We start from the raw sequence: 24,007 nt of genomic DNA, 5'->3' as shown, positions 1-24,007 counted from the left end.
AATAGCCGAGTCTGCAGTCGCGTACCTCCACTGCCCAGTCCAGATCTCCAATGTAGTGCTGTACCCCTCTGGGGTCTAGATCTGCCTGCCGTCTCGAGCCCAGGCGCCGTTTTGCGCTATTGCCGCCACGTGGTCCGATCCCAGCCCATGGCCGCCGTATTCACCGCTGCCGTCCAGGAGCACTCACACCAGTGGGGGCCGGGGCACTCGCCCTCCGTTCAGTTCTAGTGCTCAGTCCAGAGCTCCGTCTCTGTGTACGGGCCCGTGGAGCAGCGCCGAGCGCTCCCTCTACTAGGCCTCAGACCACGGTCTCAGGTAGAGAGCTAGCCGCCCGCAGCTCCGGGCGCTCGCCGGCAAGAGGCTCCTCCCCCGCCGGGGAAGCTCGGGGAACCAGCGCCGATCCGGCGCCCTCTCGCTGCAGCCCGGTCCCGGCGGCGCCCACCTCAGTGCCCGGGCGGGCTCGCCGACTTCTGCTGCCCAGGAGGTCTTGGGTCTCCCTCGTGCGCTACTCCTCTCCGCACCGCTCCGGTCCCGGGAACCTCCTCAGATATCGGAGCCGCGGGGACGGCTCCCGTGTCTCCGGTGCACTCACCGCTGTTGGCCACTACCCTGCAGCAACGTCCGAGCGGCCAGGTGCCAGAAATAACTCCTGGAGCCACGCTAAACAAAGCTTCTGTAGGGCCTGGGGCCGGAGGGGACCAGAAACACGTCCTACTCCGCCGCCATCTTGGCCACGCCCCCGGGTTTACTTTTCTTTGTGGGTGCTGCATTGAATAGCAGAAAGATTAGACGATTGACTCGTGTTGTGAAAGCTGTCACCAATCAGACAGCTATGGCACTTGGGAACATAACAGAAGAACTGCAAATTGCAAGAATTGTAGCACTCCAAAATAGGATGGTGCTCGACGTGATTTTAGCTGATCGAGGTGGTGCATGCCGCATCATCGGTAGCAGTTGCTGCGTCTTTATACCTGACCACTCACCTTCAGTTTATGACGCAATCTCTAAGCTGCATAAGATTGCTGCAGACATTCACCAAGAGACTGGTACATGGACATTTTCAAACTGGATATGGACACTTTTTGTTACTTGGGGCTGGAAGCTACTGACTATTCTATGTATACTACTGGTGATAATATTTACATGCTGTACTTGTATACAATGTGGTCCCATGATTTGCTCCATGTGCATCACTGCTTGTACACCTGCCAAAAGAAATATTACAAAAGAACAACAAATGCTAAATAGTGAAGTTACTGAGATGTTGAACATCAGTGTACAGGATGCAGATCCAGATTACCCTAGACAGAGGAATGTCTTCAGCAAATGCTGAAAGGGTCATCTGTGGTAATTTAGCAATGATTAGGTTAAGCATTAGCAGAAGACATCTAGTATTTAGAGACTATCTTGTCCGTTTTACGGAATCCATTTTATATTTCTGTTGGCCATTTTGTTTGCCATGTGCTCTGTCCTACCTTCCTGTTAACTGCTCTTGAAATCTGCTTAGAGACAAGATATATTTATCCTCTTCTGCTTTGCACATGCTCAGTTGAGCATGCAGCTGTCTCCAATTTGTAACTGTCAAGATGTGTCCACAGAATTACCTGTCAGCCCTTCCCACTTGTTGCTAGCACACTCTCTGTATGACCTTATATGTATTTCGAAACCAACACTCTGTGCCTTGTACCGCCTTCATTTCAGCCCCTGTGAGGGTATAAAAGGACCAAGCGCCTTCTAGTCAGTGTGCTACCTCATACTATACAGAAGGGTGTTGTGTGAATGTAGTTCCACCTCATGAGGTTTAATAAACTCTGTCTTTTCTATTCCAGTTTCTGTGCCAACTTCTTATTATTGGTCTAAGGACTCTAAGCAGAGATGGGCGAATCCCTTGCACTAGTAGGCCTGGCTGGGGCTTGCTACCACATGGCTTGAACAGGAACTTGTGTTCCTAGAATGACAGTATGGCAGTACATCAGATAACGCTACACTGGCTTCAATAAGGTCAAAGATCACTGAATATAATGAACTGGCGGACAAAGAAATGAAGCATATGTCAAGGCACTGGACTGCTAGATTCTACGGGGAGGGAGGTAGACCAGGTCGGGCTTTATCCTTCAGGATAACTGAACTAAGGGCAAGAAGTTATATGGTGTAATCGATTACAGAGGGCGATAATCATCATTGCGACACAACAGGTATTCTTGCATCATTTGTACAATATTATAAATCCATGTATAGTAGTAGACAAACTGCAGACGAAGATGACATTACACAATATTTAGAAGATGTAGCCCTAGTTTGGTTGTCGAAGGGACAACAAGATTTTCTGATGCACCCACTGATGACTGATGAATTGCGAGACGCTATTCTCGCTCTGCCTAATGGCAAGGCTACAGGCAAACATCGGCTCCCAGCGGAGTTTTATAAGGAGTACATTGACGTACTGATGCCACACCTTCAAGCTATTTTTGATGAAGCCTACGAGCAGCAGCGTCTTTCAGACTCACTTCACGAGGCGTTGATCATAGCCTTGTTGAAGCCAGGAAAAGCGCCAGATAGATGTGAATCCTATAGGCCGCTATCTCTAATGAACACCGTTGTCAAGATTTTAGCAAAAGTGCTAGCAACCAGGCTGAGACTACTATCACCTGTCATGGTGTTACCTGATCAGTCGGGGTTTATTCTTACACGCTCCACGGCGCATAATTTAAGAACGCTCTTCGCAGTAATGCATTTGCTTGAGCCTACGCTGCCTGCAGCGGCGGTCCTACTGGACGCAGCAAAGGCATTTGATTCTATTTCTTGGCGCTACATGTTCACAGTGTTACATCGTATGGGTGTGCTGTACATTTATACCAATTGGATCAAGTTGTTATACACAGATCCAGTGGCCCGTGTGTGTATTAACGGGCGGACATCTGACACATTTTCAATTTGGCGTGGGACGAGGCAAGGCTGCCCTCTCTCACTGTAATTTGCGGTAGTATTGGAGCCGCTGGCCTGTATACTGAGACCTGCGACATGCCCAGGCGGCATTGTGATTCCTCCAGCACCCGTTGGCGGTATCCATGTACGCAGATGAAATGGTATTGTATGTGCGCGAGCCGGTGATATACCTGGAACAACTCATTAGAGAATATATTCGATTTGAGTGGCATTCGGGCTTGGAATTAATTGGCGTAAATCGGTTGTGCTGTCCTTGACAGATAGCACAATGCAAGTCGAATTAGGGTACTCGTTAGAATGGAGTATAGACCCAGTAAAATATTTGGGTGTTTGGATACATAAAGATGCACAGACCATTATTCGCACAAATTATGGCACAGCGATATCTCGGCTCGAGGAACAAGTATCCAGATGGATTCGACTAACATTAACGTTTGCTGATAGAGTGGCTTTGATTAAAATGGTGACTTTACCGAAATTTCTATATTTGTTTGCCTCTGTCCCCAGTAAATTAACACAATTTGTTTGCTACATTATGCAGATTGCTGATTACACTAACATGGGGAGGTAAAAAAACGAGAGTCAAATGGGAGAAATTGACATTGCGGTATGAGAAGGGTGGGTTTACGGTGCCAGATATGCAATTATATTATCTGTGCGCGCAAGCACAAGCGCGCCACCATATATACCACATGTTGTGGTGGAAGCGGGAGCAGTTCACCCCATACCACTCAAAGCTATGATTGTTAACAACACCACAGTCTTCGAAAGAGATGAAGTGGATACGGTGCAATGTAAGTCTTATGCTTGGAATGAACTGGGGAATCAAGCGCAGAAGCTACCACTGTATGCTCCGGCGATGCCACTAGTCCATCACATGGCGATATCTGTTACGAGTGAAGCGGGCTCTCTAAAGGCTATGCACAATGCAGGGGCACACACTACGGGTGACGTCTATCCTGGCGGGAAGTTTATTGATCTCCGCGGTTTTGTAGGGGACGGGGAAGAGTCGGTTATGTTGACATTATATACAGCAGACTACGTGCTGCAATGCAGAAGTTATACCCATGTTTCCCTGACGAACCACCAACTTTAAATGCCCTGCAACTTATAGGCACTACGCAAACCCGATGCAAACTAGTTACTCGCTTGTATAAAGCTTCGCAGATGGATGAGGTAAATGTTAGTGTGGGCCCCATTGGTAAATGGAATGCTATTTTGCCACAACCACTGACAGAGGAGGAATGGGCAGTGTGTTGTAAACTAACAGGTCAATTTGCTGCGAATGGAAATCTTAGACTTATACTCTATAAATATGTCCACCAAATGTACTATATACCAGCACAACTCTACAAGTATGGACTGAGGGACTCACACTTCTGTAAAAGATGTGATGCCGATAATGCAGATTTTCAACACTTGACAAGGTCCTGTCAAAAAGTAGCTGACTTTTGGTGGGAAGTCACGAAGGCATTAACGGAAATGGTGGGAGAAAAAATAGAATGTAATATGAATGTATGCTTGTTAGGAAATGTGTTAAATCTTAAAACAATCAATTGGAAACTAGTAGCTATAGCGCTACTTCTGGCAAAACGTAGGGTCTCTCTTCACTGGGATGGTAGGCCTGTGCCCACACCAAAACACTGGTTAAGGGATATAGCATACTGTCGTAATCAACTTACCTGCTATGCGGAAGAACTGCCTAGTGCATCTAGACCGCAAGATATTTGGGTCCATTTACTGCGTATATGTTAGCCACAACTAATGCATAATGAAATATTGTATGATGCTAAAGTACCCATTGCATATTTTGCTTCTAGAAATTGAATTCCACTGTCATTCCTGAACTATATGACGCTATATCATTTTGCTGCTATGTATTCTGTTACGATGTGAGAATACTGATGATCTTTTTCATGGTTGTTACAATATGAAAATCCATAAATAATTTTTTTTAATAAACTTATATGTGTTATATTCCATACATTTGGATTGGTTTTCTTACCTCACCTTAGGGGAGTGCTGGGTCTTGCCTCAGCCTAAGGGTGTATTGAAGTTAGGGTCTGTCCTTTTTGCGAAAAGCAGATTCATTACAATGCTTTAGCTGCTCTCTTTGGTAGAGCAGAAGCAGTGTAAGAGTTAACCATTGGCAAGTGCCACTTTCTTTTTCTTGCCACTTTAGTAGCAAGATCGTTAATCCTAGCCAATTGGAAATCATAGACGATCCCGACAATCTCTCAATGTCTCATTAAAATGCAAAGAGTTTTTTTTTCGCGGTGGTCAAATTAAATAGAATATGGAATTGTGTTGATTGATAATTTCATTTTTTTATATTAGGAGTTTGGGGGAATAATATGAGATTAACTAGTCTTTTATCTGAACAGTGATTTAAATGAATATGGAAATCGCAATTGGCAAGGAATTTTAGAAACGATTTGTACCTGGGATTATGCATTATGTCATATTTTTTTTCTTTGTCTGCTACATCGTAAATAAAAACTTACAAAAAAAAACATGCTTGTCAGTCCCTTCATAATCTTCGACATGGTTGGTGATTTGAACACGGATGTATAGTATGATAGGAAGAGAAATAGGGATAAGGCTGCAATGTATCCCTTGATTGTGCCTATCACACAGCCCTACTGTTCCACCAAAGAGTGAAGCAAAGAACCTCCTAAAAAGTGGTCCTGCAAGGGATCCACATTCTGCTACGCACACCGTGCTCAAAATGTAATCCACCTACCAGAATAGCCATTCTTGGTAGAGGGGCAAAAATCTGATAGAATCATGTCAACAACCTCTGGTGACAGCTGGAAGAAGCTCAAGTGTCCCAGCTCAGTCTCCAGACAGGAAGGTGGAGGTCTTGGAAACTGGGATGCAAAACCTGTTCCTCCAACTGAGAAAGCGGGTCCACCCTGAGAGGAAGACTTAGGAGGAGACATAAGGAGAGTATCAGAAGTCTGCTTAGCTCATTTTTCTTGGTCAGTCAGGGGATATGAAGACATGAGGAATCAAGGGTCTGAGGAAAATGCATGCCCTAGGGCTACTTGCAGCAGAACCCTGCAGACAATAAGCAATGGCGCAAGTGGCAAACAGAGACATCAGAGGGGTGCACCACAGGGAACAGATGTGTTGTACCACCTCTGGATGTTGGCCCTTGTGTTTAGTGAGCCAGCCAGATGGTTGGCAACCAGACAGATTCCATACTGGTGCTTCAATGCCCATATTCTTAACACCTCTCGATAGAGCAGGTGAAACCCCTGTCCTCCCTGCTTACTGATTTACCTTATTGTGGATCATATTGTCTTGCAATATCTGGGCAGACTGACTGTGAAGGCAAGAGTGGAAAAGTTTGAGCACAAGCTGAACTAATCTCAGTTTGGGTAGGTTGATGTGTAATACCTATTTGTTTGTTGATCTCGAACACCTCCTGATGAGCACACCACCCAAGTATGGATGCATCAACACCCCCCATAGTCACGCGCAGTGGGGGGTAGACGGACATTCCTGAGACAGATGTTCTTTTACCGACAACCAGAGCGCACTAAGGCGCAGGCATAGGAAAAGTGATTGGTTGAGCTCACGGAGGTACTCAGCCCTGGTAAGTGAGAGCCAGGCAGCTCGCGGAAGGGGCCAGCTAGGTCTAGGTGTGGCTCAGGGGTGGCTGTTGTGCTCCCGCTCAATTTATCCACTTATCCATCATAAATTTACTAGCAGTTCAACTCACAGTGACCCGAGTGCTAGCCATTGAGCCTTGGGTTGTTTGGGTGCCCTGTTCTGTTCTGTACAGAGCATAGTCATGATTATGGGCAGAAAGCTACAAGCTGCAAGATGTCGTTGGAGTTATAGTGTCCCCACACTCTCTGGACATTATGATAGCAAAAATGTTAAGGCCGGGGAGATTAATCTCTACAAGATGCTGCCAAAAGACTAAAGCAAACTGGTTAAGGAACAATGCCTTATGTCAGGAACAGAGCCGGATCCACAGGAGCGAAGATGAATCCCTCAACTTCCAGAAGGCAGCACTTAAAGGAGAACCTTGAAACTCGCTCAAAGATGCTGCTCTCTGAAAGTATGGGGGAATAAAACCAAGGAGTGTCCACCACTCTCCCCATAGGCTGAGGATGGAGGTCGTGTAGAATGGCAGCCAGAAATTGTAGACGCTAAAAAGGAAAAAACAATAAGCACCCTTAATTCCTATGCAAGGTCATAAACATTCTAAACATTGAGCTGTGGTTAATGTCACCCCACACTCACCAGTGTGCGTATCAAATATTTCCTTGAAGAGGAATATTTCCTTAATTCGGCTGGTGGAGGAATTGTTTTTATTGGCTGAGACTTTCTTGAGGCTTTGCTTCCGCCAGTTCGTTTTATCTTGGTTGGGGGGCAGTCCAGATCATCACCTACTGTTAAGGTGGCTGCAGAGATACCAGTGAGTGAATCCAGGTTACCCGTTAGGCCATAGATCTTCAAATTGTGGGGCGCGCCCCCCTGGGGGGGCGCTGCATCCCCTCAGGGGGGGCGCGCACTCCACCCACCACTTAAGCTTCCATTGTTCCTTCGAGGCCCATTAGTCTTCCTGTGTCTCAGTCCGAGCAGCTGCTGCAGCTCGGGCTGCTGGGGGCTCGGCTGGGCAGTGTCTGGAGTCTTATCTCCAGCACGCCCGAGCTTTTGACAGGTCTTTAAAGACCAAGTGCAACCCATGGAGCACAAAGAACCAAACAAGAGCTCAAAGCGAGCACAAACTAGTAGTTTAAAAGCTCAAAGAAGGGTACAAATAAAAGAAAAGGGCACAAAAAAGCAGAAAATAGCAAAAAGAAAAAAGAAAGGAGCACAAAACGCACATCCTGAATGCGACCTGTTCTATGCTGCCTCGACAGGGAATTTCAGAATGGTTAATGGCTGCTAAACTGTTCAGGTTATTTTAAATATGCTTGGAGGTAGTCTGAACCGAAAACCGACATATTGATTTAAACTTTCGTTACATTTGAATGGCATTCATAACTTCCTAAGCTCCGGTCATAAAAGGCATGATTGCAGGGTTAACAGAAGAGGAATCCATTTAGAGAAAACCGAAAAGAAAGTAACTTTTTTTTTCTTTGTAGTGTTTTTTGTTCTGGCTTTTGTTTGACCTTTACTACTGTTTCGATGTCGCAGGTAAATGGGCAGGGCTACATGTTTAGTGCTTTACCCAGGCTCCACTACCTCAGTGAATGGACTTGACCCAGCTTCAAAGCTGAGGTGAGCCTGGTGCTTCCTTTAATTAATTCTGAACATTCATGTCCATATTTCACCCATGTTCCTATGTGTAGCCAGCTATACACCTTGTGTAATTGACCTGCCAGACATGAGTTGAGCACTGCTAAACTTGATACCTTTTTTGGGGTGGGTTACATATATCCACCACTCAAATTACTTTCATATTTCACTGTACTAATTCACCGCTAATCCTTTATGGGTTTCCCGAGTAGCGTGCTAATCACCCCCCAAAAAAAGCACTTCAACACCCCATCAGGGGGAACACGCACTATATAAATGCAAACCTTTTTTCCCCTCCTCTATCCTTCTGAATCCAAATAATTGACTAACCTATCCACCACTTAAATCACTTTCATATTTCACTATACTAATTCAACACTAATCCTATATGGGTTCCGGAGTAGCGTGCTTCGATCCTTTCCCCTTTATCCCACTACTAGTGGGATTGTTGGAGGCTTCAATTAGGAGCGAATTTGGAGATAATGCCATAGGTGCTGACTTTGGTTCTGGGTACCCAGGTTCGGGTCCTGGCATAGACTCAACATCATGTGATCCTGGGCAAAATCACTTAATTTACCAGTGACTTATGAAAAATGAATTTGACCTTGATTAAAGTCGCTGGTGCTTGTTTAACAAGTTCCAACCCCTAGAGCTGAGTATACAAGCCTAATATGACAATTATTGTGAAGTATGAATACCATCTGTCCTCACTTCTTTCTTAGACCAAATTTAAATGCTTTCTTGTGCAGTTATTTCTGAAACTTTCGAGGGTGATCTTCTTTCTAAGCCAACTATGCTAACAAACTGACTCTTGATGCTGCTAGAGAATAAAGATGTATATATCCTCTTGAATCACTTATATCACATGTTTTTGATGTAAATGTCCCCATGGCCATCTTGGAAAACTGTGACTGGCCTCTACTGGCACAGCAACACCTGGCCACACTCCACATAAATACAGATTTTTGAGTTGTGTCAGTAAGTATGTTTTGTGGAACCCCTTTTTCTGATATCTTGTATAGGGGCAAGGATGAAGACTGCGGAGCTGGGGAACCAGGTTAAATTCTTGATGTCTGCTCAACATCCTGTGATTCTGGGCAAAACATTTAATCTCCCTGTGCTTACATAAATTATTGTGTGCTTGTGTAATGTGAAAGATGCTCCTGTAAGGCGCTCCAATACCTTTGGGTCATGTTCGCACTATATAAAACAGCAAACATATATTACAAAATTTTGTGAGCACTCCCGTTTCCGGGTACTGCTCAAGACTGGAAGTGGAGCACAACCTAAGGATGGCAGAAGCAAGAATCCAGCGGTACAAAAGGGGGTGGTGATAGACGGAGCATCTGAACCAATCAAACACTCACACCCAGTCAAAAGATCTGGGTTTGATCCATCACCGTTCTTTAGCCCACTCTGCCACCCCAGTTCAGACATGGCTATATGCAAATCAGTCTGACCCTGTGCCTCATGGGAACAGTCCAGCCCGAACTGCCAAGCCATACCTTCCCTGGACCGGAAACAAGCTTCCGAGGACCGGTTTCTGGCATTCCCGCCGTCTTCAGCCCGGCTTGCTTGAATCCAGTGGCAAAGTGAGCAAGGGACTCATGTCTGAGCATACCCTGCCACACTTATGGCGGCCAAAAGTGGTACAAAAGGGGGTGGTGATAGACGGAAGCAAGAATCCATCCACACATTGACTGTCTCTGTAGAGAAAAACAAGCACACCCCTCACCTGTATTTTGGGAGTGTTTTTACTAATCTATCCTAAATTTTGTTTTATGTGAAAAATAAAGCACCAATATAATTTTTGGGGGCTAATGTTTTCTTGGAGACTTTTCAAATAAACTTTATATAAGCACAAGCACTACAAAAACTTCAGTTTACCAAACACTCTTACTTTATTTAATATTATTTGCCCTATACGACGTGGGCTCTGCAGGAGGGAATAGCCATCAGTGATGCAGAGTACCAGCTTCCAGAACGTTTTTCTCAGGTGGTAGTGGTGGGGGGGCTCGACGTGTAAAAAGGTTTAGATGGGGGGGCTCAGCCGACAAAAGTTTGAAGACCTCTGCGTTAGGCCTTCCGACGATGTGGCTGGGGGCATAGTAGAACACATTTCTCATGTTGGGATCCTGTTTTCCTCCAGAGTTAAACCGTGCCCAGCATTGCCCAGTGCTAATTTCTTAGTCACCAAGGAGAGTCTTTTCTCTGTCAGGGCTATCTCCTTCGTCATGGCGTTAGCTGCTCTGGTTGAAAAGGAGTCTTTCGTTCTGACTGGACCTACAACATTGAACACTGGAGGGCCCCAACAGCTAATTTCCTTTTGCCCATCACCAACTAGTCAAGAGTCACTTTGCCTTGATGTAACCCGCAGTACCAGATTTAAACACTTCCGCTAAAAAGTAGAGACAATAGGAGGCACTTCTTAAGCTTAGAGCCTTGGGGCTAAAGATAACACTAGACACTTAGTACTAAAACTATAACTGAAAGGGACACAGTCACCATGGAAACAAGCATTTACAATGCAATAGGTCTCGCAGCATTAAAGTTTGAGTTATTGGTATTGTGTATGACAATGCCAATATTTTTACCTTTCGCAAATGTGACACCTACAGCATTTCTATTGCAATTTGTGTTGTATTTACGTGACTTAGATGTATTGATATTACAAATAACAATGGCTTTTAATTTTTTTAAATAATTAATACTTAAATAAAAGTTATTATAATTTATAATGACAATAGCTTAAGATTTTGTAAATATCTTTTGTAAATTAGGTGCCATGCTTACCAGTAAAAGGCTGGCTCTAAGGGAGTTAGTTTTCAGTAAGAATGTCACCAGGCACCAAAGGCACGAAGCTGCCGAAGATAAAGTGCCGCGGCAGTTGTGCCAATTTTAATTAAAAAAATAAAATCATGATTCTGGGCAAATTATTTGACCTCCCTGTGCATAAAATTGTAAATATGTGTGGAATGTAACGTGATTGTAAATATATAAAATGTAATATCACAAATGTGCAAATCTCCTGTTCATCTTTGTTGCCAACCATGTGGGTTTTCCTCAGATCCATACAAACATACGTACATTATCTGGGGGTGGATGTGTGTGGGTGTGGGTTGTGTGTGTGTGTGTGGGTGGGTTGTGTGTGGGTGTGTGTGTGGGTGTCTGTGTGTGTGGGTGTGTGTGGGTGTGTGTGTGTGGGGGGGTGTGGGGTTGTGCTTGTGAGTGGTTGTGTGTGTGGGTTATGTGTGGCTGTATTTACAAAGTCCAGGCCCTAATTTATAGTCCCTTCTTAGGCATCCAAACCCTCTCGAACCAGAAAATGTTTTTTTAATATGGTCTGGTAGGTTGATCACAAAAGTTCGCTACAACTTACAGATTGTGGACATATCGTCTCAGAAAGTGTTGTTCTTCGCTACCAGGTGACGCCATTGTGGCACACAGAGTACAGTTTTTTAATTCTATATCGGGAGGTGCTGTGGAAAAGGTATTTGCGTTTTGTTTAAAAAAAATGCTTTTACAGCTAAGCATTCACCACAATATAATGGCTTAAAAAACAATGTAAAGCCTGTATCCTTCGACTTTCACAAATAACTAATTATAATTCTACAAAAAAAACAACTTTGACAACACTGCATTTGGATACACAATAATCTTAGCCTCTAGACTGGAATACAGGAAGTGTATTGTTTGGTACTGGGCATGAAGAAAAATACAAAGCTACATTCTTTATGCCACCTCCGTTGAAACTAAATTCACACTTTTAAAATATGTTATCCCTAACAAATACCGCTACATTACTTGACAATGAAAAGACTGGAAAATAAGGGTAACATGAAATTCCTTCAAAACACACCTTTCTGCAGTCTTGTGTCTTCATTGGCGCACGCACCGGAAGTCAGGCAATGTCGCCTGTGACGGGGGCGAGGCCGCGTCCGGACCGGAAGAGGAGGCAGGCGGAGTAAATGCGTATCGCGGCCCGGGGCTCCTGTGAGCGGTGGAGATCCGCGGGACCGCCAGCAGGAGGTTACGCAAGTGTTGCGGGGCTCCCTTGACCAAGAGGGAGCCCCGGGAAAGGAGCTGGCAAGAGCCGCAGCGGCAGAGTCCCCCGAGATTGGAAGTTAAAAAGGCCTGGGGGGGTCTTGGTGAACTTGTGTGTGTGTGTCTGTGTGCGACGGGGGGGGGAAGGGGAAGGAACACTCGTGTGTGTGTGTGTGTGTGTGTGCGCGCGCGCGTGTGTATGTGTGGGGGGGTGTCTGTATGTGCGTGCGTGCATGGGCGCTCGTGTCTGTGTGTGAATGCGCGACAGCAGCTGGCCACAGCGAGCGCGTGCCAGTTTCAAATCGCCTCCAAGGAGATGCACGCGGCCAGGATTGTCTCCTGGAAAGCAGACACGCCGACAAAACGTCTTCGGTGAGAACGCGCTTCCGCGCGCTTAGCCGAGACCTAAAAAGGTCATGAAGGTACCTTGCAGGCTTTTAGTCCACCAAGCCGGGTTCTAAGGAGACAGAGTCCTGGCCACAGGAACCCAATATGGATGGACTGAGAGACCTGGCCCAGCCCGGCCCGGCCTCTGACGGGCGCAGACGGGTCCACCCTTGGCCCAGTCACGCCCGCACGTGTCCAACGCTGCAGGAGCCGCAAGATGATTTTATGCACCTCTGGGCACGGGAAAGCAGTGACGCCGCCTCCTGGCGCTAAGGGTGCTCGGGCTTACAGTCCCTTGCACTCCCCCTCCTCACAGGTACTGGTGGTTTGGCTTATGCTGGCATTGGCAGCCCCCGTGCTGCAGGAGCAACAAGATGATTATACGCACCTCCGGGCACGGGAAAGCAGTGACGTTGCCTCCTGGCGCTAAAGGTGCTAGGGCTTGCACTCCCCCTCTGCGCAGGTACCAGTGGTTTGGATTGTGCTGGCATTGGTGGGCTCTGCGCTGCGGGAGTCACGAGATGATTATATGCGCCGCCGGGCACGGGAAACCAGTGACTGTGTCTCCTGGCGCTAAGGGTGCTGGGGCTTGCAGTCCCTTGCACTCCCCCTTCTCTCAGGTACCTGTAGTTCGGCTTGGGCTGGCGTTGGCGGCCCCGCGCTGAGGGAGCCACAAGATGATTATATGCACATCCGGGCGCGGGAAAGCAGTGACGGCGCCTTCTGGCACTAAGGGTGCAGGGGCTTGCAGTCCCTTGCACTCCCCCTCCTCGCAGGTAACCGGTGGTTTAGCTTGTGCTAATGTTGGCGGCCCCATACATCTCTATCATTAAATAAGGAGTTTTATGAAGGGGATTCTTCTGTGTCTTAAACACTACAAAATTTCCAAAACATAGTGTACTGGCACCCTTTTTTCACTTCAAGACGAAGATGCGGCCAGTGCAGCCTATGTATTTAAGCTGTATTGTTGTCTCTCTATCTCTTAAGTGTCTTTGCAGGCCTTCCTGAAAAAAGGCGAATAATATACACTTATGAAAAAATATATATAAGAGGTGCTCAGGGGTCCCCGCACGTGTGCGGAACTATTCAAGTGCTTATGACTATACATGGAAATCCACTACAAGGGAACCAAAGGTCCAAACTTCACCAGGAAAAAAAGTTTACCTACATGTCATATTGCCCCAGGTGAGAGCTCCCGACCTGCTCCTCTAGCTAGCTGCCATGTTCCCCTCCAGGTAATGAAAATGATGCCACCCCATACTGGATCTTTTAATCTGATTCTCAGGTTTTTTTCAGCACGGACGTCTTCAGACCTATCTGAAGCTGTAGAGCATTTCTTTTTCACTTTAATAGTTCTTGTGGTGTTTGCTGATTCCTACGTCCCTAAGTACCTCTAAAAGAATTATGCCTCAAGCTTAGTATTTACTACAATTGTTCGAGCCAAGGATCCTGCAAGAAGCCTTTTGACCAGCTGTGTAAACTACTGGATGTGGGCATTTCAACCAAAGAACTCCAGCACTTGCTGCAGGTTTCTCAAATCAAGGATATAATTCCAAGTAATATGCACAAATTGCGGTTAACTTTTCTTCACACCAGAGAAATTGACGCACACAGACTTACAGCATTTATATTTTAATTGTTTTCACCCAGGTTTTCTTTTCCAGAAAATTTTACTTTTCATTACAATTTCTTTGATGGCTTATACTCACCTTCTAGATTAGAAAGTGAAACTCAAAATAGGTTAGTTATTTTATTATTCATATTTTTAGAAATTAAATATCACAAATGGCAATCATTATTTACAATTACACTGCAAAATACATCCAAATAGGTTCCCAAATGAGATTTCTAAAGCTCAGAATTTAGAGTCAAGTCTAAAGTTCAGTGCTCTAGTCCACATGCTTGTTTTCAACCTTCATGTTACGTTCCAAGGACCATGTTGAAGTATCACATTATTATTTGTCTAGAATAAGATAGGACACACTGCCTGTCTCCTGTAACAGGGTCGACACTAGCTGTTGAACTTGGGGGATGTTTGTGCACGCTGACCAGGTCTCAAGCAGAAACCTTCTGTTCAGCACACCCCTTCTCTCAGGTACCGGTAGTTCGGCTTGGGCTGGCGTTGGCGGTCCCGCGCTGAGGGAACCACAAGATGATTATACGCCCCTCCGGGCGCGGGAAAGCAGTGACGGCGCCTTCTGGCCTTGCACTCCCCCTCTAAGCAGGTAATCGGTGGTTTAGCTTGTGCTAATGTTGGCGGCCCCATACATCTCTATCATTAAATAAGGAGTTTTATGAAGGGGATTCTTCTGTGTCTTAAACACTACAAAATTTCCAAAACATAGTGTACTGGCACCCTTTTTTCACTTCAAGACGAAGATGCGGCCAGTGCAGCCGATGTATTTAAGCTGTATTGTTGTCTCTCTATCTCTTAAGTGTCTTTGCAGGCCTTCCTGAAAAAAGGCGAATAATATACACTAAGACAGGACACACTGCCTGTCTCCTGTAACAGGGTCGACACTAGCTGTTGAACTTGGGGGGATGTGTGTGCACGCTGACCAGGTCTCAAGCAGAAACCTTCTGTTCAGCACACACTATCTTTTTTGTAGACCCCTCAAGTGGACCTGCCAGGCCGCTCATTGAGCACAGCGTTTCACTTCTGGACAAACATCATATGAAATGCAAGTAAACATTGTACCCCAATAGAAGGGAGGTGTTTGTTATGCAAACTTGATAAATGACAGTTCTTCAGTGTAGGCACACTGACTAAATAAGCAATGTCCATAGGGCATAGCACAACACATTCTCAGTGATGTCATTTTTTTGTTTCCCGTACAAAAAAATACTGAAATGTATTAAGAATTAAAAAAAAAAGCTACTGCCAGGTATGAATTAAAAAGTACTTTTTAGTCTCTTATTAGTATTACTAGATAGCCATACAAGAGGCTAATGCATCAAGTGAATATCTTGACCACCACATTTCCTGTACTGATTATTTCTCGGTTGATAACTATCAAGGCAACAACTCACTTTCCAAAAGGATTAGGCAGCAGACAGTGGGAGTATCTTCAGTTCTTTTTCAAAGCTCAGTGAAATACCACATCCAATGTCTTGTTTCCCAGTGGTTGCTGATTATTTGAGCTATATAACAGAGACAATAATACAACTCGTGTTCAGGGGGTGACGGTAGACGAGGTAGGCACTCTTTTCATAGACGTTCACTAGAGTTGGAATTCCACATATTTCCATGGCCAGTAAACTCCCTTGTTTAACACATAAGTAGTAGAATGAAGAGGATTAAGTTTGTGCAACATGATATCCCGTTCGGAAAGAAAGATGCGTCTTTTGCAAGACTCCAGATCTCTTCCTGAGCATGTACAATCAGTTGGCCAACTCCTTGCTCGTCATGACATCAATGGCTTCAGAATGTGCTCTCAAGTAGACAGTGGCAGCCACAGCCTGTGGGGCACACCTCCTGTGTGCAAAACCATTCCATCATGTGGCTGGTGTGACCTCCATGGCCACAGGTCAAGCAGAAGTTGGAGGACCCTTTCACTGCCACATGGCATATGGCGCACTGGAAGGTGAACCCCTTGCAAATGGCACACTGGGTACCCCGGACTTCACTCCGACAGTGACTGCAGTATACACCAAATTCTGAGAAAAGTGAGATAAAAGGATAGAAATGGAAGGGAAACCCAAGATCAAAAGAAAATGAAAATAAGTAGAAGACAGTAGTGAGAAATATAGTGAGTTATTGTACGAAGGCAAGAGGAGGAAAAATGAAACACAAAGAGAAGTGGTAGAATTAATAGTGAAAAAATAATCAAATTAGAAAATATATAGAAAGGGAATTATAGAATGATTCCAAAAAAGGAATTGGAGAGAATATTTTAAGGAGAAAACAAAAAAAGGCAATTACATTTGAAAAAGGAACAACAAGTGACAATGGTAAAAGAAGAACAAGGTTAAAACACAGAAGAGCAGTAAGAATATTAAGAGAGAAACAGTATGAATCGGAGAGAAGAAAAAAAGACAAAAAACATATGTTAATAAATACATCCGATAGACACTCCGTTTCTTGACAAAGATGCAACAATCAGTGATAAGCACTTTATGAAATTTAAAAAAGGAAAAGAGAGCTAGCAGGCCCTGCCATGGAATGATAGCTTCACTGACCCAACCTTCACATCCCAAGATTATGCGTTGATTGCTATCTGCCCAATCTGATTCTCACAGGATGTTGAGTATGTGTGTGTCTCATTTCCAACCAGATGCTTCAAGGATGTTGATGAAGTGCTTGGGACAAGCTTTCACCTGATCCCATTATCAAGAATGATATTGTGGTGTATGCGTGCTACCCACCCTCATTAAACTAGAATGCTAGTGTGGTTCCTGCTCTTTCCCAACCCTGGATGGATTTGAGAAATTACACATAATAAAGAAACAATGTCGTTTTGCAATAAAATAATTCTATCTTTTGAGAACAGTGTCCACAAGCAAAAAAACCCACAAGAAAACATTAGTGCAAAGGAGAAAAGTACTTGGTAAAATAAAAGAAAGTCAATTATAAAAAAAATAAACCTTTGTAATTTTGTGTGTCCTGTTGAGCACATTTTTGCCAGTCACACCTCTTTTTGTTTGCAGGACACTAAAAGTTAAACAAAACAGTACCTCAATCACGTAAAGAGCAGTGGACAGGCACTGATTAAGTTAAAACAATCAGTGCTTGGTCCCTGCTCCACAGAGAGGCACTTAAATGATGTAAGGCCTGCCTTGACGAATTATGAGGCTGTAAAGAAGAGTCCTGTTCAAGTCAACAAATTCGAAGCAACGGGTGGGCTCCAAGCCCCTTTTGTTAACACTGTCTCTCAAGCTCTCGCAGGCCCAACCTTTTTTTTTTTTTTTTTTTTTAGAGTTTAATTTAGCGCGAACTAGACCCAAGACATCGGGTATCAGACAGCTTCACACGAGCACCAGTTTTGTTACAGATGAACACATTCATTTTTTTTGTTTTTTGTTGGGCAACTCTTAAAAATAGATCGTATTTATATGAATTTTCAGCCACCAAAATAAATTTAAAAATCTATCGGCTTGTCACTCAAAATGAGAACAAGCATTGAAAGCTACAATATTTAGAGATTCGTTTGAAAACCTTTGACTTTTTTTATGAAGCTTGGTTTGCGTACTCTGATATGCTTTGGCCGACGAGCTCCATCAGGGAGCAAGTCAAAGGTGCTAGTAAGGCTTAGCTGGATAGTTACCTTGCAGTCAAAGCAGTCTCCAGTCCAGTTCCAGTCTCTAGGGGCAAACTTGCATAGGCTTCAATGAAGTGGTCCTGATGCAAGGGATACAGGTTGTTAAGGATGTTGAGGATGCTGATTCGGTCAACTGGTGACTTCCTGGAGCCACAAATGTGGAGAGGTGACTTTGACCACAGAGGTCGATATCCCTTGAAGTCCAGATGAGGTCCAGCCCAAAATCAGTTGCCACTGGTCTACTGGTCTCTGATAGTAGAGAAACAAGTTGTTACCTTCAACGGATTCTATTGTCCGTCTTGGGTGACCAAACTGGACTTTGACAACTCTCCCAGGATCTGCAGAACTCCTGTGCAACTTCTGAGTGTCATGGTTCAGTTTCCGAGGCTGCGGTTAGTGGTGAACAAGCAGTTATGCTATCAACTCTGCCAAGGCGGCTTCTTCAGCATTTGTGGCCCTAACGCTGGAACTGAAAGTCAGCCAACTGACTCTTGGTAGTTCATCTCTTCTGTTTGGGGCTCAGGGATGACTTTTCCTCAAGTAGGGCACTACAGTCACAGTCCTCTCTTTGCTAGCCCAGGAGCAGTAGATGCAGTCCAGCCTGTCGTACAGCCTCCCTTTGCCAGGTCCGGGGATCAGCAGGGCAGTCCTTCACTCCAGTGCACACGTGATCTAAGGTCTGGGTGCTACTTTTATGCTCACGACCCGGGGATACGGTGACTAATAGCCAATGGGCTACCAGGTACCCTCTAGCATGATGATGACTTACTGCAAAGTGCAGCATTTAGCTATCCCAGAGTTCAACATTCTGCCCACTCCCAAGATGGCAAAAAACCCTCTCTTGGTGTGTGGAGATTAGTAGCCCATCTGAAAGATGTGGCTACCTGAGGTCTACACTCGCACGGGGAAAACCGATCTGGTAACTGTTTTCCCCTCTCTGTCCCCAATGCCAACAAGTCTACCAGAACAAGAGCAGCGCTTTTGTACATGTCCACCATTTACCCATCAAAGGCGGCTTCCCCTTTGAAGCTCACTTTTTGGGCTCACACCATGTGTGGCTTCCTACTAGGGAGAGGTAACACTTCTTCAAACGGCAGGCCTCCCCAGGAGGGCAGAAGGCGGTCTCATGGCCAGCAACTGTAAATGGCCACTAGAGAACTTGAGCAATAAAATGGCAACTTTGTAAAGTTGCATTAATACTCAACTTAGGCATCAAGTCGGGGTTAATGCAAGTATTTGTTTAATACCTTGAAGTACCAACATTAGTTGTTTCATTCAGGAGTTAGCACAGCTGCATTGTCAGCACGTAACCCAGCACTTGCCAATGGGGCTCCTAGCCTTTCCAAAGTAATTATGAGAATCTGGGGTTTTTACTGTTAGGGCATATGAAAATACATGTCCTGATTTCTAATATATAGCACCCTGCCTTAGGGCTCAATAGGCTACCTTATGCATTTTAAAAAAGGGAGGTCTAGACGTTGTCATTAGTGTGAATGGGAGACCTCTAAAGCCAAGCGACAACATCGAGGAGACTGCGGGGGGGCGTAGGGAAGCCCGTATGCCCGCTTGCTAAATCACTGTGGTGGGAGCAGAAAACGACATCCCCCAGCCTGCATAGCAGGTGAGGACGCCACCATCACGCTCCGCTCTTGCCAGGAGGCGCTTATCACCCAGCCAGTGCTCCCGCAGCGCGGGAGACCACTACAGCCAAGTGACATTGAGGGGACAGCGGGGGGGCCGTATGGAAGCTCATTTGCCCACTTGCTCAATCACCGTGGTGGGAGCAGAAAACCACATCACCCAGCCTGCATAGCGGCAAGGACGCCGCCGTCACGCTCCGCTCACACCAGGAGGCACTTATCACCCGGCCAGGGCTCCAGCTGCGCTGGCATGCCCGGGACAAGGGCGGGCCCGTCCATGCCCGTCGTAGCCCGGAGGAGGCTGGGCTGGGCTGGGCCACCCCTCTAATGCCTTCTGCCCTGGAAGGCAAGACAAAGTAAGATTTTTTTATATTGTACTTCGAATACTCATTGCTCCCACTACTGACATTGGTCTCCCTCCTTACTGAGCTTACCTACGATTTTCTGTTGAATATTGCTCTAGGGGTTGGGTTGCATCGATCGTCTTGTATATACCTTGCACTTCTGACATTGTTTTAAGTACACTTAACAGTTATTTTGCCCTTTGTACATCTTCCTGCTACTCTCTTTATTGACTATCTTATTTATAATGGGAAGAGGAAGACTACTGAAGGGCCTACGGTTCCTACTACGAAAAAAACAGGGAAGTTCTACGGTGGGAATTGTGTAATGGACCGCATTGACAATTTAATCACTGGCACTCCGAAACACTAAAACCGTCCAGGATACTACTCAAGCGACCACCGCTACTTCTAACCTACAGCCTCGCATACCTAGTATTTTTGGGAAAGCAACTAAACAGCCCATGGACAAGACGGGGAATTCTTCTAGGCCAAAGGCATCAGAATCATCTCATTCATCAATTCCATCAGTAGTTGTTAATTGCAAGAACCGATCGATTTTTGCCTCTGCTGGACTTGGCAGATGACTCTGCAGATGGGACAGTAGAGGACATGACAACACCTGTTTCCCCTGCAGCCTCGCCCCCAAAACTTTCTTTGGGGTCTGTACCATCTGATCTTGAATTACAAATAAGCCAGGAATGTACAATTTTAATTAATGAATTAAGGACTGAGGTGGGGGGTCTAAAAACTGCCATATCTAACTTGGTTCTCATTTTAAATAAGCTAAAGTGTGCAAATAACATCGATAGTGCTGTTACATTGAATAGCCGGTGCACACAGACCATTCAATCTGCCCAGTCGACCCAGCAGATAGGGGTGCATCAATTCGTATCCCAAACTTTTGTTCATGATCAACAGGGGACCCTGGGCCCAAAAATGATGGGAAGGCAGACGAGTAGAGCTCTGCTTAGCCAGTTTAACCCTCAGTTTCCTCCGAACACTCAGTGTAACCAACGTTATTCAAATAACACCAGGATGGCCAACCCTCAATATCCACGATTTCCCTTATGGTTGAATCTTGGAATTCCATCCTACACCAGAGACAGGTCTTTACTCAGAGAAATAAAGCAATTATGATAAACGTACCAAACCTATCGCCACATGTGAAGTTCGAACCCGAGGACTCCCTTACTAATAAGGCCATCCACTGGATAAGATATACCACAGGGTGCCGCTCGATCATTAGAGAAGACATCCTTCACATCCGTAGATCCTCCACCACAAATCCTATGTTTGACTTGATTGAATTATCTCTAAAGGAAGTCAGGGAGGTGGACGATCTAGTGGCACTAGACTTTAGGACAGAACCTTTAAATAAATCGCACATTAGATTCAAGTATTGTAGAACGGGTTACGATCTAAGTCAGGGCCACCCATCTAGGGCAGAGTTTTCATCTCCAGCACGAGATGTAGATTGACTTAGCAGCACCAGTAATCTTACCTCCCTTACACATACATCTTCACGTATAATACATCCAGAGGCTGTTAAGGCTATGGAGTCATCTGTAGCGACCGCACATCTAAAGACAAGTAATGATATATCCTCTGTTAGTATCTCTGATGTGGCTGAGGCTGTGAATCCTTCACTAACTTTCTCCTCGTCTGGGGTGCCTAATTCAATCATTGATAATGGTCATCTTACCAATATAGAATCTTGTAATGGCCAACTACATCTAAAAACGAAGCAACAAAGGTCTAAATATATTATCTTGGAACCTGGTGGGGGTACATTCTAAACTACAAGATCCAGAGTGGTACATATTTGTTGAATCTAATGGCATTTGCATTTTTCAAGAAACTTGGGCAGTGGCTAAGATTCATATAAATGGCTATACAACCTATAGTGTGGAAGTAAAAGCACCCAAAAAATCAGGCAGAGCGAGTGGGGGATTGATAATACTTGTGAAGAATACTATAGCTTGCAAATATAAACAGTTGATAATAGAATCTCATGATATACTGGGGATTCAGCTCACTTTTCCGACAGGCTTTTATCTAACTATATTCAATATCTATGCTAGGTCCGAATCACATAACAATGGATCTGCTGTACTATTACAGCTAGATGAGTTGTTGGTGGTATACCAACTCACCTCCAAGACCATAGTTGCAGGTGATTTTAATACTAACTTTGAAACTCCTCCCCTATTGAGTACTTTACTGGAGGAGGAGAATGAGATTTGGGGCATACCAAACCTGGGACCAGTTAAAAATGGCTACAGAGCTGTGTCTGCAGATTGCATCCTTGGTTGTAGGCAGGAGTATGAGGGTTTGTAAACGCCTTTAAACGTGGTAACAGCTCAAGCGTCATTGATTAGTTCCTTACTGATGTCAGAATTTGGTCACTGGTTGAGGATATGCTAATAGCTCCGAGGTCAGACAGTGACCATAATCTCTTGTTACTAAAAATGAGGGGTTGCGTATTGGGCAGACAGCCATCTGGCTGCCTGTCCAGGGTGTATGAACCCCTTATAACCAACAATCGCAGAAGAGTGACCTGGCCCAATGTATTTGCCAATTGTTCTTTATTTACTAGGATTTATGAATTATTTGTACATTTTATTCCGATGCTCTTAAGTAGTCTGGACAGCGAACAGCTAAGTGGATTAACCCCGATACGTTCCATACACAATGATCTTTTTGAAGCACTCCAAGCAGTGTTTACGAAAGAAAGTTCGGGTGGTAGACCTGCTAATAAAAGAACTAATGATTGGTTCAACACTGAATGCAAATACGCCAAAAGTGCTCTTCAGCTAGCCATAAAGGCCCATAATAAGCCTGGGGTTGTCCAAGCATGCAACAAATATAAAATTGAAATATCAAAAGCAAAAATAGAATTTTCAGTTAAGAACTGGTAGGACCTTGGACTATCATCTAATTGCAAAGATATCCGCCTGTTTTGGCACATCCTCGCAAAGGGCAACTCGGACACCTCAAACACTCCTAGTTATCACAGTCAGCCGGAGGTTTGGGTAGAGCATTTTACCACACTATACTCTGAGAACTCAGATGACGATTGCATTCACAGTGCAAACACTGAACAAATCGTTTTGCATACTCTCCCCGATATGCCCACGACCAACGCAGTATTGGTCTTTAGTTTGGATGATACTGTATCAGCAATAAATAGACTCAAGGCAGGAAAGGCCCCTGTCCCTGATCAAATACCAGATGATCTTTACAAATCTGAACCTATGGTTTGGGCTCCCTATATAAACACCCTAACAAACTATGTCGGCTGGAGGGGCTATTCCTCCAACATGGAGGGGAGCCGAGATAATCACTATACATAAGAAGGGCAACACTTCTGTCCCATCCAACTACAGACCAATCAGTTTAATAATTAACTTGCAAAAAAAAAATTGCCCATCAACTTCTGGATAAACTCCAGAGCTGGATGGACGCGAAGAAGGTGCTGTCCCCCCTACCAAGCAGGCTTCCGCTCCAAAATTAACACATGTGACCAGGCTTTTAGATTTACTCTCCTGACCTGGAAGTATGTGCTACTGAGAAGACAAAAACTTTACGTGGCATTTGTTGATTTAAGAGCTGCGTTCGACCTAGTGCCATGTAAATTGCTGTAGAAAGTAATGCTTGACCTAGGGGCCCCAATTGAACTGGTGACTCTGACAGCCAGACTCAATTAGAACAACTATGCCCAGGTCAGATGGGGTACACAAGGTGAATTAACTTATAAGATACCAATACAGTGCGGGGTGCGCCAGGGATGTGTACTAGCCCCTACACTTTTTTCCTTGTTTATCAATGATGTTGGCCAGCAGCTTACTGGACTGCAGGAATGACTCTCCTGCTTGAATGGTCCCAAGGTCCCAATCCTGCTCTTTGCGGATGATTCATTACTTATTTCCACAACCCCAATGGGCTTGCAATTACTTGTGGATACGTTTTTGGATTTCTGCAGGAGTCTGGAACTAAGCGTTACTAAGACCAAATTTATGGTGTTTGGGAAAACCAAGGGTACATTAAGAGAGGTCAGGATCGCACTGGAACCTTTAGAACGGGTGAAAAGCTTAGATTACCTGGGTATAGGATTGAGTGATACACTAGG

The 24,007-nt window shown here is 45.0% G+C and overlaps 1 protein-coding gene across 1 annotated transcript in view; it reads right to left on the bottom strand.

The window, feature by feature from the left end:
- Window positions 1-14,252: 14,252 nt before the first annotated feature.
- Window positions 14,253-24,007, bottom strand: part of WDR59 (WD repeat domain 59) — an 885,758-nt gene continuing 876,003 nt past the window's right edge. Inside the window, exon 26 of the mRNA XM_078670030.1 lies at window positions 14,253-16,293. Within this exon, the coding sequence (XP_078526156.1) occupies window positions 16,058-16,293 (236 nt within the window). The 3' untranslated portion in view covers window positions 14,253-16,057. The remainder of the gene's footprint in view (window positions 16,294-24,007) is intronic.

This window comes from Lissotriton helveticus, chromosome 12 (assembly GCF_964261635.1).
Source record: "Lissotriton helveticus chromosome 12, aLisHel1.1, whole genome shotgun sequence".
Taxonomy (NCBI): domain Eukaryota; kingdom Metazoa; phylum Chordata; class Amphibia; order Caudata; family Salamandridae; genus Lissotriton; species Lissotriton helveticus.
The sequence above is the reverse complement of the archived record's forward strand: the minus strand, read 5'-3'. Positions and strand labels throughout refer to the sequence as shown.